This window comes from Schistocerca cancellata, chromosome 2 (assembly GCF_023864275.1).
Source record: "Schistocerca cancellata isolate TAMUIC-IGC-003103 chromosome 2, iqSchCanc2.1, whole genome shotgun sequence".
Taxonomy (NCBI): Eukaryota; Metazoa; Arthropoda; class Insecta; order Orthoptera; family Acrididae; genus Schistocerca; species Schistocerca cancellata.
Window position 1 is genome coordinate 223762413 of NC_064627.1, and position 16820 is coordinate 223779232.

A 16820-nucleotide genomic window follows, 5' to 3' on the forward strand; every position below is an offset into this window, starting at 1 on the left:
TCTGGAAAACCTATGGAGATAATATTTTCTTGGAAGGTTGCATTAAGTAGATCTTTATGTCTTTCACTGGGCGAGTGATGTGATATGTTTCCACACAGCTGCGCTCTTCCAAAGCAAGACTTACATTCTATAGAACGAGATCTCGATGGTGTGCAGACGTCACGATACACCTGACAGGCCCTGTGAGTGAATTCTCTTCAAAGACGAATGGTGCGAGAATAAGGGTGCTTGTGAGTTCTGAGCACATAGTTACGTATGACGAGTGCAATGGCTCTTCATGCACGACCCACGGTTTAACAGTATCCCAAATTTGGCAGTTCTGTGTATCCACTGCACCCTGTAGTGAAAAATATGTCTCATCACTCCATAGAATATTACTCGGCCACATGTCATCAACTTTTATCCATGTCAGGAATCTAAGAGCAAATTCAGAACATTGCTGCGGATCAGGAGGTTTCAATTCGTGCACTGTCTGGATCTTGTACGGGCACCAGTGTAAAATATAATGCAAAAGTTTCCTTACTGTTGACAATGGGATGGACAATTTTCGTGACACTGCATTAGCACTGGCACTACCTGGAGCACCTGCTGCATGGTCAGTTACAGCAACAGCAATATCGTCAATAAGTTCCACTGGGATAGGACGCCGTCCTCTTCCAGGTGCCACACCAAGTTCACCAGTTGTAACATCCACGAGATAAATTTTACCTACAGTGCGACGAGAGGAAATTGTGCCTCTAACAGTTATAAACATAATCTATCCGACATATGAAAAAACAGTGAAATAAAACGATGATAAATATTAATTATTTATATAATATTTTATGATGTAATTGGACATATCTATATGTATCATACAAAGACAATGATAATTGTACATTCCTTTTATGATCTGCGTTTGTCTTCCTTTGTTTTTACCTTTTGTTGGTTGGCTTTTGTAGGTTGCGGACGCAAGACGCATATCAAACTGAAGTCTGTTAAGAAATTGTAATTATTTGTTAATTATTACTTGAGAACAGAGTTCATTATTATTATAAATATGAGTGAATAATTATTTGCAACTTTAATTCCTCTCTCAATAAGCATTATATATGTTAATTATTTCTTTACGCTGCAAGGAGCGCAGCCATTGATGATAGCGATTTGTATCGCGTTTTTATCTGTGTTTCTTACAAAAGTATCAAAGGTTTGCTCGTCGAAAATTAGTCTAAGTAGTGCACAATATGAAAGTAAAGTTTAATAAGCATTTCAAATACTTATCCTGTTCAAAGGAAATTTGCTCTAACAATAGAAAGTCTCTATCAATTGTCTGCCGCCATCTTAACAATTATCTCAGCGGCAAATTCAAATTACGCAATTCTGCAGACATAAATGCCGAAGGTAATAAAAATGTGTAAAAATAAACGTGCACCGGTGGTCCCGAACTCATTTTAATGAAAATAATTCGAATCAGGTTGGTTCTTTAAAAACAGTGCTCATAGCACGATCCATGTAACTAACTTTTCTTGCTGATGTATGGAGCAGAAATTAATTACGCACGAGTTCCGAAGAATATTGTTTCAGGTAACATACGTCAGTGTTGTGCGCGGCTGATATTCGGTGGTTTTAATTATCATTTTGCCGAAGATAACTGTTTCCGTCATAATCAATAGTTGTATAGAATCTGTTGTAAGAACTGTGATTTAGTGACACACAACTTACAAAGAACACTTTAACACAACGTTAACTTGGAGTTCTTTAGCAACTTGACCAAATCTTTAGCCGGGAGAAAAAATTATTTAGTAATTACTCACTGTAATGAAATAAGATTATCATTTTCATTTACAAATTAGTTAAATACCAAACCACTGAATAACACAGCGAACGCCACGCCGTCTTTTCGAATTTCGTGATCTTCTTCATTAAACTCTTTAATGGCATCGGGGCTCTCCCCAGACTTTTCAGTCGGCTATGCTCTCTCACCTCATTGCAACACTATAATTGCTGCCATTCCCATAAAACAGTTTCAGTAACAGAACACAGTCTCTCTTCACCATAGCTGTTCACTCACGTTATGGCTTGTCAAATGCTAGTGCGGTTGTCGTACCGTCGTATAAAGAGAGAACAGCGCCAGATTTGCTCCTGGTGGCGAAAATTGGAACTATTTTTTTTCCCATTAGCGTGTATATCAAGTTTCGCTGTCATACAATAGAGCTCGTTGATAGCTGCACGAGTTGAGGCCAGGTGCGCGTTCTCCTGCAGGTGGTGGCGGAGCAGCTGGAGGAGACGTGCCGCTGCCACGGCGTGTCGGGGTCCTGCGCGGCCAAGACGTGCTGGCGGCGGCTGGCGCCCTTCCCGCGCACCGCGGACGCGCTCCGGCGCCGCTACCTGTCGGCCCGGCTGCTGCTCGTCCCCAACTCGCACCGCGACCTGCGACGCGCCCACAGGACACTCGGTGAGCCGCCTCGCCTCGCCACACCTACCCTACCGCCACGGAGGATGCTAAGTTCACCCAACCTGGATATGATGTGACGTCATTATGACGTATATACGCTTTAGTCGATTAACACACCTATCGACTTTTACGAACGTTCGAGATTCTAAACTCTCGTCAGCTAGTGGTTTGTTTTGACACGTACCGAGCGAGGTGGCGCAGTGGTTAGCACACTGGACTCGCATTTGGGAGGACGATGGTTCAATCCCGTCTCCGGCCATCCTGATTTAGGTTTTCCGTGATTTCCCTAAATCGTTTCAGGCAAATGCCGCGATGGTTCCTTTGAAAGGGCACGGCCGATTTCCTTCCACATCCTTCCGTAACCCGAGCTTGCGCTCCGTCTCTAATGACCTCGTTGTCGACGGGACGTTAAACACTAATCACCACCACCTTGTTTTGACACGTTCGATTCTGATAACAGCTCAGTGTGGCAGCGTATATGTATTTCGCCAAAATAAAAGAGCTGGATATTAATAGAAATATTCCTGTCCGTGGCCTTGAAAACACCAGGGACAACACGTTTCGTAAAAAAGTGAAGTTTTCTTATGTCCAGACCAGATTAGATTGTGTGATTGTTGTATTGAATGTTTACGCCGAAAATAATATTTATTTATTATCAATATTTTAGTATGGTTTCATCGAATTGGTCTTGTCAGTACATATTAGATTGTAGCAGCATACTCTTGCTGACTTTTTTTTCTTAATTTATATAGCTGAAAGAGAACTCGTGCAAGTTTGTTAGTTAAGTAATTTATATGTCCATCCCAAGATAGTCTTTTATCAACCATAATTCCAAGTAATTTTACACTCGGACCGCAGAGACAGGTACCTTAGTGTCCAGTAATGACTGGTGTGTAGAATGATTGAATTTCGAACTTATTGGCCTGCAAGGTAATTCCCGTTTTAATACCAATCCAGCAGGTCAACATTCCTTTTCTCAGGTAGAGTTTCCACGTCTCCTTATGCGCTTCTAAAAGAAAAATATGAGGCATTGTTGAAGAAAAATCGTCGACCGGAAATGAAATACGAGGGGAAGTGGATTTCTCAATGTAATCTTAACGAAAGGTTAGTGTCTTGACGCATCTAAAGATTTTGGCTGCTGAGTGCTTCTTCTCACCGAGTACGAATAACCGACGCACTTCAGCTGGGTCAGAAGTACATCAATTTCTGCTTGAGATTCACAATAACCACGCAATTGCCCTTCGTCATCGATGCTGAACTCTTTTCAGCTTTTCTCTCATTAGTCTCTCGAATGCTGAACACATTATTAGAGACGAGCAACGAAAAACAACGCACAGGACACACACAGAGTACAATACACGATTTAAACGCAAAACACATTTAAACGAATGGCGCAGAGCACAGCGCTACCCTGTCACAACCTCTCGAAAGTTCACAAAAGTCGAATAGTCGATATACGGTTTCTATCGTTTTCGATGTAGCGTGATACGTCATAATGACGTCACATCGTATCCAAGTCCGGTGAACTTAGCATCCTCCTACCGCCACTGGCACAGCCATACTTGCTGCATTCAGTGGACAACTCTTAACGGTTTGCAACACTGTTGCCACCTTTCAACTTGTAAGATCCTAAATAGGTTTTGAAAACGGTTTACCCATAAAGGTAACTCCAGATATGCTCTGAATTAAAAGGTATGCCTTAACGTACAGCACAGATTGGCCAAGATTTCGACTCACAGGCCATGTCCTGGCACGTGTACCCTAGTTTTCACAAGGGAATGGTCCAATAAGACATGTCGAAATCTGCGCTGAAATTTTTTACACAGGAAGAAGACAATGAAAGAAATGCACTGTCAAAATTTTACCTGCTAAGAGGTATTGAAAATATTTAAAAAAAAAAAGAAAAGGCTGAAAATTGCCAAATTCGTAGTGCGCCAGGCGGCGGTAAAAATGTACGCCCCTGCCGGTGCTGTAGCAACTGCGCATAGGCAACTAGGCACTGCTTTTTGCAGTAATGGTAAGTATTGACAATACAGATAAAGCTGAATTAATATTTATTGTGCTTTCGTAAGGCATGCCTGCTAATAGTACCTTTTCTTTCTTCCAGTTTCACAGTAATGTGGAATCCAATAACGTTCTCAACTTAGCAGAGATGAAATATGAATAACGTGGTTTCGAGCCGAAATCACCTACTTCTCCTGAGGACGTACATATGTGTAATTTGTCAGCTGATTTCCTTGACATTCATTCGAATGATATAGACTTTTCGTTTGAAATTGTGGATACGTTAGAAGAAATATGAAATAATTGTGACGATTCCATGAATTGTGGTTCGGACGACGTCAGTTGTGCCAGTAACAGTTCTGAAGAAGAATAGCTCCCAATCCTAATAAAAACACGTACGCAGCGTCTTTCAGCGACAAAGAAAAGGCAGTAAAATAGTGGCTAAAGGAAGGAGGGAAAAAACGTTTGAAGTTACGCAGTGTGCAAAGGCGTTTTCGTTTCTTAAAATGGGAGCGTGAACTGTACAAAAGGAAGATTAAATTAAAAGAAGTAAGGAATATAAGCCAAACGGAAACCCAAAACCATCTGAATAAAAATTTAGAACTGCTCGTGGGAGGCTACGCACCGTTACCGATGGAGATCTACTAGACTGAACCCTCCGAATTGCATCTGCCATGAACACTGCTAATTTCCAGGCTTCCTCGATATGGCTACGCAGGTTTAAGAAATCTTACCGAATAGGAATTCACAAAAATGGTTCAAATGGCTCTAAGCACTATGGGAGTTAACATCTGAGGTCATCAGTCCCCTAGACTTAGAACTACTTAAACTTAACTAACTTAAGGACATCACACACACCCATGTCCGAGGCAGAAATCGAACCTGAGACCGTAGCAGCAGCGTGGTTCCGGACTGAAGAGCCTAGAACCGCTCGGCCACAACGGCCGGCGGAAGTCACAAAATTACCAAGTTTATCACGTAAACATGTAGAGCAGCTGCCTGTGATAAACAATGCTATAGAGGAATTCATAGCTGACGTAAAGACAAAACTTGCTGTTATACCCGCAACCGCTGTTTATAACGCTGATCAGTCAGGTTTCGTGAAAGTATTGCGTGCACACCACACTTTATCATTTCGGGGTGAAAAAAAGACGGAGTCGGTTGCCCAATCAATGAATGCACTGAATCATTCACATACGATAACGCCAGTGATAACTATGAGTGGTTTACTATTTCCCCAGCTGTAGATCTGTCTTCAAGAACCGCAAGGCAAACTAGAAAAAAAATGGTCTGTTTGGTTGCAAAAATCTTGTAATAGACGTATCAAAATCTGGAAAAATGAGAAAGAATAATCTTTAACATTCGTTCGAAACGTATTCCTACCAGCTGCAGAAACTAATTCATTGCTTTTGTTCGATTCATGGTCTGGACATAACGACGCCTCTGTTCTTGTGGAGGACGACGAAAAATCTGTAGATGTAATGTGGATTCCGCCTGGAACTACTAGTGCGATTCAACCTCTCAGTAAAGAATTATTTCGATAGTGGAAAGCATTTTTCAGGAAATTATCAGACAACATAATTTCCGATACCTCTCTGTCATTGCAAGTTTATGAGGGGAACAGTATTCTTAAGCTCCAGTCATTTGTGCATTACAGTTTTCTTCGCCACGCTTTACGAATTTGATCATGCAGCGCAATATGCAGGACGACGGCCGGTACCATTTCTGTCTCCATCCCGGTTGTTTCTAAATAAAACCAGTGATTACTGCTAAGTGCCTGAGTGCACCAACTTTTCCATTGTCCAGTGCGCCTGATGCAAGAAAAATGTTTTTCTTTTTTTGTCATTCAATAGACACTTCCCATTTTTGTGACGACTACAGGGAATAAACAAAGAACTGTTTCACGGATAGTCAAATGTACTCGTACAACACTCAAACATTATTGTAAGAAACGGCCTACAGGAACTGTTATAAAATGTAGAACTGCAAGACACATTTCATTTCAACAAATTACAAGTCCTCATTGATGGAAGTCGTCTCTGACATCAAACATGCCCTGATTTTATCTTCTTTGCTAGTCACTTTTATCAGAACAACGTGTGCAAGAATTGAACTGCCGATATGAAATTATTCAAAAGAATGTTTGTATAGTTTAAGCAAGGTTTTCACCGGGGCAAACAAGCTAACAAAAAAAAAATGGTTCAAATGGCTCTGAGCACTATGCGACTTAACTTCTGAGGTCATCAGTCGCCTAGAACTGAGAACTAATTAAACCTAACTAACCTAGGGACATCACACACATCCATGCCCGAGGCAGGATTCGAACCTGCGACCGTAGCGGTCACGCGGTTCCAGACTGAAGCGCCTTTAACCGCACGGCCACACCGGCCGGGTAACAAGCTAACAAGCACGAGCAAAAGAGAATTCTGTCTGGTGTACCCGGTAGGCCTCTTGCAGGTCTTTCAACTGGACGCCACTGCAGCTACTACGTGTCCCTAGGCTTCGCCAGTTGCGTAATCGGAAAATGGAGCCCTGCAGTTTAGATTGGAATCCGAACGACATGTCTTTCGTGACCTTTCCAACATCTGTGAGAAGTGAATGCACGGTTAAAAATCATACTGAAAAAGTTGTGTTCTGAACGGGGTTCGATCCCGCGCTCTCTACCGCGGGACTGCTACGGTCGCAGGTTCGAATCCTGCCTCGGGCATGGGTGTGTGTGATGTCCTTAGTTAGGTTTAAGTAGTTCTAAGTTCTAGGGGACTTATGACCTAAGATGTTGAGTCCCATAGTGCTCAGAGCCATTTTTGAACCGCGCTCTCTGGATCACGAAGCGCGCGTTTTGTCACTAGACCATTTTTGGTTTAAAAAAAATTACCATTAGACTTCACACGCCTAGTGGAAATGCTAGCTGTGTCACCTCTTGAGATGATGCTCGACGTCGGTAATCAGTGTTCTGTTTATAAATTTCCCCTCAATAGTAATGAGAAGCTAGGGAAAAATAGCAGCCGACATACAAGGAAAATTTTGGACCAGCACTAAGGAGAGATGGGAGACGCAATTCCATATAAAGTGCACGGTCTCCACGCATATCAGGCTTCCATACAAATTGAGACACTTAAATGATTCCTTCCCTGCGCCATTTTGCATACTCCATCAAGAACAGTGCGCTCGCCATGCAAAATAATCCTCACTAAATAGCAAAGTTTCGCATTGTGGCTCTAACAAAATAGAGTTGTAGTCTGTATGCCGACTATTAGCTCCAAAAACTAAAAACTAATAACACAGCGTTCATAAACGATGTTCGCTATCTCGTGTTCTCTTCCGTTCCCTCTAGTATAAACGATTCTACCAATATACAACCAATGGTAGTGAATTTTCTGCAAATACCCATTCACACGTGTTCGCTTCCATTCGCTCCATTGTAAACCAGGCTTTAGGCACTTAAAATTGGTGTCTGTGAACACTGGAAAATTCCACTACGCGGCGCTGTGTGAGCGATTCGCCGAGTCTCGCGCGGAAAAAAATGTGTAACATTTTTAAACAAAATATTTGCAGTGCCTCTTAGCAGCTCAAATTTTGGCAGTGCATTTCTTTGTCTTCTTCTTGTGTAAAAAAATTTCAGGGTAGATTTCGATATGCCTTATTAGAACATTCCCGTGTCAGGCTCGCTGCACACTTCCCCTACCGCCACGCCACGCTGTCTGAGCACTTAGAGGGGGGAGAGTGGGAAACGGTGAGTGCGCAACATTTAAAACGCACTGCAATCGCTCTGCCTAGGAGGTGATCTTATATTTCACATTTCTCAACAACACAGCTCACAAACAAAACAAATTTTCATTATTATTTAATTATTTTTGGCATGCTGAAGACATTATTTTATCTGGTACGAACTGTCGGCATACGGACATACGCAGAGAATTTCATAGATTTTCGCACTCAAGTTCCCACGTAATGGTGACTTGTTTAGTTTCATAATCGGAAGAACGTCTTTCACACAAATATTTTGATCGATCTATTGTAGAACTTTTAGAAGCGCATAAGGAGACGTGGAAACTCTACCTGAGAAAAGGAATGTTGACCTGCTGGATTGGTATTGAAACGGGAATTACCTTGCAGGCCAATAAGTTGCATCTGCATGTGCACAGGAGCACTTTCAACTGAAACGGCAAACGATATCGAAAACAACATTTCTGTTTTCTGGCTTACAATGTCCTCAAAACGTTTAGAAAAGTATCCTTGTTTTAATTCTTTCTTGGCCACAATTCTTCAACCCTCGCCTTTTTTTAACACTTGTGAGCTTAAGGAACTGGACTGTTTCTCTCAGAATTTGTCTATTCTATAATGTGATTTTCTTTTTAAATGTATCCCCATCAAATCAAAATAAGTTGCTTCTCGCATTGCAGTGTTTTATTGTGAGCCGTGTGCAGTCAAGTCCACTTAAAATGCGAGGTCTGCAATCCATTCTGGAAGTTCGGATTTTCGTTTCTGCACTTCTTTATCCTTCATAAATTCGATAATAGCGAGTTTTAAATCAAAAAATCGTACAAGGCAAGCCCCTTGATTTAACCAAAATACTTTGCAGCAATATACAAGTCTCCATACTTTTCGTTCAGTTTTATAGAAAACTGTTGCAACTGACAGTGGAATAAAGCGTGCATTTCTTCAAGTGTTGCATCCCTGCAAATTTGGTTCGAAATAATTCTTGATGTTCTGAACACTGAACCGCGTCTATCGATCGTTGCGATGTTTTGCTCTTCCATTGTCAACTAAACCTCTAAATTCTTTGTCTGTGGTATTATAGTCCATGTGTAGTTGTAAAGGGATTCACCGAAAGTAAACGTGTTCAGTGCCATTCCAACACAAAGGTGTTAAGTCCCCTTGTTCTTCATCAAGCGAACGCTGGCAGATTCCGTCCACCTGAATATGTTGCAATTGCAGTTGTTGCGGCAACTGACTGCCGATTCCCCGACTTTCGTCTTTGAAAAGGCTGGGGCTGCCCTTCATTAGAGCACAATTGGCGGCACCTTTCTGTACACAGAACTGCCACATCGCTGGGTAGGGCGGGCTGGTCTGGGTGATGTTCCTCTGTTGCCATCTGCCCCCCCGCCCCCCGCCCCCCCGCCCCGCCCCGCCCCGCCCCCCCGCCCCCCCCCGCCCGCCGCCCCCCGCCCCCCCGCCCGCCGCCCGCCGCCCCCCGCCCCCCGCCCGCCGCCCCCCGCCCCCCGCCCGCCGCCCGCCGCCCGCCGCCCGCCGCCCCCCCGCTCCCCGCCCCGCCCCGCCCCCGCCCCCGCCCCCGCACCCCCCCCCCCGCCCCCGCCCCCGCACCCCCCGCCTCCCCAGATCGCCAGATCACACGCCAGATTTTATCCCGTGGGGTTATGTTAAGGACAAAACTTATATATCCCCAGTGCCAACAACACTGCGAGAACTGCAGGAACGCATTACTGCTGCTCCGACGGGCATTGACGAAAATGTGCAGGTGAACGAATGGACGAAACTGGATTAGAGTTTGAAGACGTGCTCGGTGACCAAGAACGCACACATTGAACATTTGTAGAATGTACCGGAAATGTGTGAGTGTTCTTATAAGCTACAAAACTACAATCGTCCAGTATAACTGTGGGTTCTCTGATTGCTTTGGGAGATGGTGGAGTGGAGCTACAACATGTGAAATATTAGTTCAGTTTATTACAATAGTGATAAAAAGATTTTCTTAATTTTATACAATCCACTTCCATAGGAATGTGCTGAATATTTGTAACAGTCTTTGAATATCAAAGCATCACTTGGTGCACAATTCTTCTGTTGAATAAAATGCCTTTTCTCGAAGGCATTTGCGCTTGGTTTTTCCGAAAGAACTAAATGACATAGCAAATACTTTGCAGCTATATAAATAATAAAACTGTAAAACCCTCGTGTCCGTCGGTCTGTCTGTTTAATTGAACACGCTAATCTCTAAAACTACTAAACAAATTTTCATGGGGCTTTCAAGCGTAACTTGAACGCAGCTAGGAGCAACGTATAGGCTTTATTTCATCAAAATCGAATCACTGAAAGAAGATATCGTAATTTAAAGATTTAGGAGTTTGTTCAGTTTAGAAGCTCGAATGTTGATCTTAGTGACGGCGAGTACACCAAAGAACCAATACCTGGCGCCGTTAGTTTATTGACCTCAGTGACAAAAGCATTCTCGGAAGTTTACGGCAATGACAGAATTAAGCGCAGGTATATTATCTTTATAAACACAAACTAACACTGAATTTACTTGGCTAGCATTAACGGATTTACTGATTTCACTTTATGTATTAAAAACTTCACGAATTTTCTTTGCGTCTTTCGATAGATTTAATATATATTTGATTTCCTGGCTAGGAAAAAAGAATTTATTGGCAAAGTGATCCTGTAAGTGTTCCTTTTTTACCGACTGATTTATGGAACCATAAAAAGCGACGGTAAACAAAGGCCCACTTGTTACTTCAGTTGTGGAGCACGGGCATGTAGGTAATGTTAAATAATTGTAAATCCTTGTGTTGGTGGTGGTTTGTGTGTGTGTGTGTGTGTGTGTGTGTGTGTGTGTGTGTGTGTGTGCGTGTGTTGATTTTTTTGTCTGGCAGTTCGTTAATCCATCTGCTCTCTATGATGTGTCCTGGTGATGAACAGACTGTAGCACGATACTTTTGTTTTCCTTTGTGTGCACCAAGTTAGATTAGAATGAAGAGGGACGTAACTGTTGGTACTTTTACTTTTAGAAAGACAGTTGTGACACCACAAATGTTTCTCATTGCCTTTTCTTTCATCGGATTTTTCCCATAACATAGCTCCATGTATTAATTTGTTGTTGGAAAAAGGCACTGAGCAATAGCTTAACTCTGCCATTGTAATCAATTTCATTTAATAAATATGTATCACACGCTTGCTTTGCAGACGGATATTCGGTATGTCTCATGATGTGGTCACTGCCGAGTAACATAGCTCGATGAAACTTGGACCGTACATATGAGGGGCGATCAAAATTTTCCGTTTGAGGGACCACACTTTGTCTCCCAGGCGTCCCTAAACGGGGCAGGGAGGGGAGAGAAAGTTGAAGTGTTGCCAATACCTGCGTTCTGCACTAGCGCAGAACATCCACTTCCTGCTTCAGCTGTGTCTCTGGTTCCTCAAAAAATGGTTCAAATGGCTCTGAGCACTATGGGACTCAACTTCTGAGGTCATTAGTCCCCTACAACTTAGAACTAATTAAACCTAAATAACCTAAGGACATCACACACATCCATGCCCGAGGCAGGATTCGAACCTGCGACTGTAGCGGTCTCGCGGTTCCAGACTGCAGCGCCTAGAACCGCACGGCCACTTCGGCCGGCTCTGGTTCCTCCCAACGAGTCTAAATATTATAGTTAAGTTGGTACTACACCCCATTAACGAAGGACACTCACTGTCTACAAAGGAGGGAGTTCCAAACATTTGTATCTTCCCTCTTACAGACATACATACAGGATGAACGTCAATAAAACCGACAAACTGCAGGGACGAATTCCTGAATGTAAATGGAGGAAAAAAGGTCTATGAACATGTGTCCAGAAATGCATGGTTGCCATGGTAGATGACTCTGAAAGTTCCCCTGACCATGTGCCGTGTGTTCCTTGTGTGTTACAGGCCACGTGACTGACAGGGTACTGTACACTGCAGAATGGTCCGGTATTAATGTTGGGAAGAGACTGAGATTGTGTTTGTGTTTGTCCAGGCGTATGTTCATAGGACGTTTTTTCTTCCATTTCCATTTCCTTTGTCAGTTTTGTTTTTGTTCACCCTGTGTACATTGGTGAGGAAAGGAAAGAAGATGAAGCGGCATCAAAGAAAATTAAGTAAATGTACACAGTCACATCCTTCATTAGATGAGGCTAGGCAAATAGCTTCCTCAAGAAAAAAAATTAAAAAGTATGGAAGTGGGAAATCATTGACAATAAGTAATAGAACTAACTGCCACAGTTACTATGAAGTGGGACATAATGTCAGTGATGGGGCAATGGCACAATCAGGTCACTTTGTTAGTGCAGGCTGCATACATTCAGGGGCAAGTATAGATTCAGGGGGAAACCTGTTGTTCTCTTTTGACTGAAAGGTCCTTAACCTATTGTTCTGCTCTGTTGATTTTGACACCTTTGGGATAATCCATCCTCCTTAATCTATTGTTTGGTTAAGTGGTTTTCCATGCCACCTGCCCCCTCCTCCCACATCCTGCTGCTCCTCCCCCTCCTCCTCCCCCTCCTCCTCTCCCACCCCTTTGGGAACTCCTCCCACCGACAAAAGCAGGCTTTCCATATCAATTTGATTGACTCATTAATTAAATCACTCAATTAATTAACCCTCCCCCTCTGCGAAGCCCCCCCCCCAGCCTTCCCCCTCCCTCCCGCACTTGCAAATCGACGAAAAGAAGAGTAGGTTGATTGGCCGTTTGGTAGGTAATCGATTGCAGTGTAGGGAATGTTATCTATTTAAACAGTGTTTTGGATACAGGGCAATGTTTGGAATATAGTATTCATTTATTTAAAAAAATGCCAGGAAATTGACTGCAGTGTATGGAATATTGTTTATTTAAACCATTTATGGAATACAAGGAAGTGTGTGGAAAATAATTTATTTAAAGAATTTGTCTGGAAATTGATCGCTGTGTATGGAATATTTAAACTATTGTAGCACTTTTTCGTTCAAATTGTGTAAGAAAACACGTAATTACACTGACACAGCTCGCTCAAACATATCTGAAAAACTGTCTCACATCTCACCAACCGCTCAGGTTGCCCCGAGTCGGGGCGCGCCGGATAGACTTAGAAACACTAGCAGGCTGGCTGCACTGCTGTCAGCTGTCGGCTGCTGCACATCTACGTGAAGTACTGCACTAATCCCAAAACAAAAGCCTCAGATGGCGGCAAGCCTTTGATATTGATACCTGAGAAATTCTTGTCAAAATACATAGATTGGCTGACTAATTAATTAAGTCAGTACCTTTTGTGTGTTTTTCCTTGCTTCTTATTGGTGGATAAGAGGATGGGAATATTTAGCAGAATTCGATCTTGCAACCACCCAGTTTCCAAACCCTACAGGATTTGTTTTCCCTTGCCCACCATAAGTGGATCGTGACACAGTTAAGTCATTTGGTAGGAAGTCCATTATGTTGGGGTAGCTGAAAATTTTAAATTTCGGCTCAGTTGCTGCTATGTCCTTAAACAATTTGTGGGTGGAACTGGACAGGTGCATGCTCACAATACAACTATTGGAAAGAATAAATTCATCAATCGGAAATTTGATGTCACAAATTGGTTCTCTCTGCTACATTTGGAAGGAGGAAGGGCCTACTGTATGATAGGATGGTAACAACAACAACAACAAATAGCACTGTGTGATATTGAGAAGCAATAAACATGAAACATGTAAACCACGATCCGGTCTGTAGCAGTAGTTGTCGTGCCTAGATGTTGGAGATCGCTGAAACCCTTGCATGTCCCACACGCTAATGTCCTGAGATCCACATGCAGTGCGTCAATCTCTTTATGGCCACAACCGTAATCATGGACACGCATGTATGCCGGAGTGTACCACCTTCAGCTGTGGAGGGCATCCGGAGATGATTAGGTTGGTAGGAATTCGGATGTTATCAATACATCCAGCGCAAACACCCATCGCATTGAATCTTCTCGCACACGTCTGCTTCTGTCACCAATCACCCAACACACTATTTCACCAGCCCTCACTGCCATGGGCAAAATCAGACAGGTCGGCATATTCCTTACACCTAACCGCCTGTCGCAGGCTGAGCTAATCCACAACTTCTGGTCGCCAAAGCCTCATGGCCACTTCTGCTGACAGCCAAGGCACACAGGAAAATAAACGCCGCCAGCCGCTGTGCACTGTGGAACAAACAGCTGCAGCCTGGATGTATAGAGTAGTTCTAACAAATTCCACCCTGACATAGAGCCCCCCCCCCTGCCCTCCCCCCTCCCCCCCCCCCCCCCAGTTTAAGACATCCACTTTACCCTATCTGAGACAGTGATGCTGTTGGCCAAACATCTCGAATTTCCCAAATGAAATATAGATTTTTCCCTTTTATACATGTTATTGATGAACACAGAAGAAATTGGGGCATACACGCATTTCACATCGCTAAGATATTGTTACTTGTTGTGAAACTCCTCTAACAGTATGGCAAAGGCCATGTTTCATCTAAGCATACTCACATCAGATAGAAATAAATCTGTTCTAATCAGCTTAACATCTGTTAAGTCCTGCATCACAGGACTAGAATATTTAATTCATTTTGGCTCATGACAGAGTGCTAAGATCTACCTCTGTCAGAGGATGCCTCCTCACTTGAGAACTTTCTTAAAGTAACCAAATGGTTCGACACATACATAGTCTCTTAAGGTAACAGCATAAATAAATTGTAAATATCAGGTTTATACTACATATCACTTTATAAATTCGGCAATACGTCTGATTTTATTACGATGGTCATCTCTCCCTGTGTAGGTGGAAGATTGAAATTTCGTTAAAAGATATCGCCGCAACGAAAAACTGCCTGATTACCACTCCCACTCCTGAACCATATCTATAGTACCCTAAACATTGCTTCCACCCGCCAGGCAGCATGTCATTGATGTCAAATTGATATGCTAATTAAATTGATCTAGAGAGTCATTTTGCACAGCGAGTAATTTTTTCCACCAGTCGGAGTACACTCACGGGATAGCTTAAATGGGAATCCTTATAGGGGAGAAATGCTGTCTGTGATACGGAATCAAGTCTATCCATTCAACCACACACTTGCGTTAGACCCTATGTAGATGACTTTTAATGATTACAGCCACTGGAGAATCATATTCGTGTCACTCTCATATGCCAAAACGAGTCACCTGTTTCAAACATATCTGCTAAGGACTCCATACAGCAAAACTGCAGCGTGGCTTTTTAGACAGTCGCCCTGCATCTTGTAACTGTTCCTCATTCTCTCCCCTGTGCTCCCTGCAGCTTTGTCCATGTGATCGTTCCAATTTAAGTCAGAACTGAAAGGATATCATAGAGCGCTACATCCAAGACCTTCTGCGTCCCCTGGAAAACAGGGTGAGCTAAATTAATGCGACAGGACCATGTTTTGACCACTCGGTGGGAATGGGAACATTTTGTTGTAGCTCTGCCAACAGTGTACAATGTGTAAGGCTATTGCCAAACGAAGCTTTCTCCTGCCACACAAGGCAGCAGAAAAGACAGTATGAGCAATTACGGAAACTGGAAGAAGGACAAGGGTTTTGCTACTGCATTGCGGTGCATCTCCAAACTAGGTACAGGTACTGCCATCCGAAGGAAATCTATGTTTCTCAGAGTGCATTCATGTTTTTCACCCAAACATTCTCTCTATCCTCGTTATTGCGTACCATCCAACAAAGAAAAACTACACATTATAAAAACTCCACTGATGTCACTCGTTAGCCGGCCGGAGTGGCCGAGCGGCTCTAGGCGCTACAGTCTAGAACCGCGCGACCGCTACGGTCGCAGGTTCGAATCCTGCCTCGGGCATGGATGTGTGTGATGTCCTTAGGTTAGTTAGGTTTAAGTAGTTCTAAGTTCTAGGGGACTGATGACCTCAGATGTTAAGTCCCATAGTGCTCAGAGCCATTTGAACCACTTTTTTGTCACCCGTTAGAGACTCGATAAGGTTTTACCATATCTCTCTCTTCTGGTATATCGAAAACAAATACTGTCTCCGTGTTGACATTGACCATATGAGGCGATCCCATAAAATACACATGTATTGGTCCATTGGAGCAGTGGCCAGTGATCTAAGTCGCTTTGACAGACCAATGTAATCACCCGTACTGTAGGAGATTCATATCCCACAGACTATCAGTCACAAGAGGGGGTCCCTGTGTTGTTGTTTGATACATCGTTTTTTCTGCTGTAACACATTCAAGCAGTGTTTGACTGCAGCTTTGTACACTGCCATACATTTTGTTTTTCCACCACGACTTCGAAGTCTGTGTCACGTGCCAAACTGTCATTAACATGTCTCGATCCATTAGCTCTCACAGAAAGCTAGACTTCACACAGTGTAAATTAGACTGCTGCTGCTCTCACAACACACAGTTTGATTGAAACAAAAGACAGGGGCTGCGTTTCTTATTGACACAAATGTGGAAGACATCGCGACATATGGAAACTGGAATAATTTTGTGGCATTGTGAAGCATCTCCCAACAGCTACCTGATAATTGATGACCCCTACATTTAAACTCACATTTCACAGTGATGTGGTAGCAGAGGTCACAGAGTTCTATTTCGATTGATTCCTCATATTGCAGTCATGTATGTAATCACTGTTTCACGCAGGCCAT

At 43.0% G+C, this 16820-nt stretch overlaps 1 protein-coding gene across 1 annotated transcript in view; it reads left to right on the top strand.

Moving 5' to 3' along the window:
• Window positions 1-16820, top strand: part of LOC126152634 (protein wingless-like) — a 75128-nt gene that overhangs the window by 7179 nt on the left and 51129 nt on the right. Inside the window, exon 2 of the mRNA XM_049916019.1 lies at window positions 2242-2434. Coding sequence (XP_049771976.1) covers window positions 2242-2434 — 193 coding nt within the window. The remainder of the gene's footprint in view (window positions 1-2241; window positions 2435-16820) is intronic.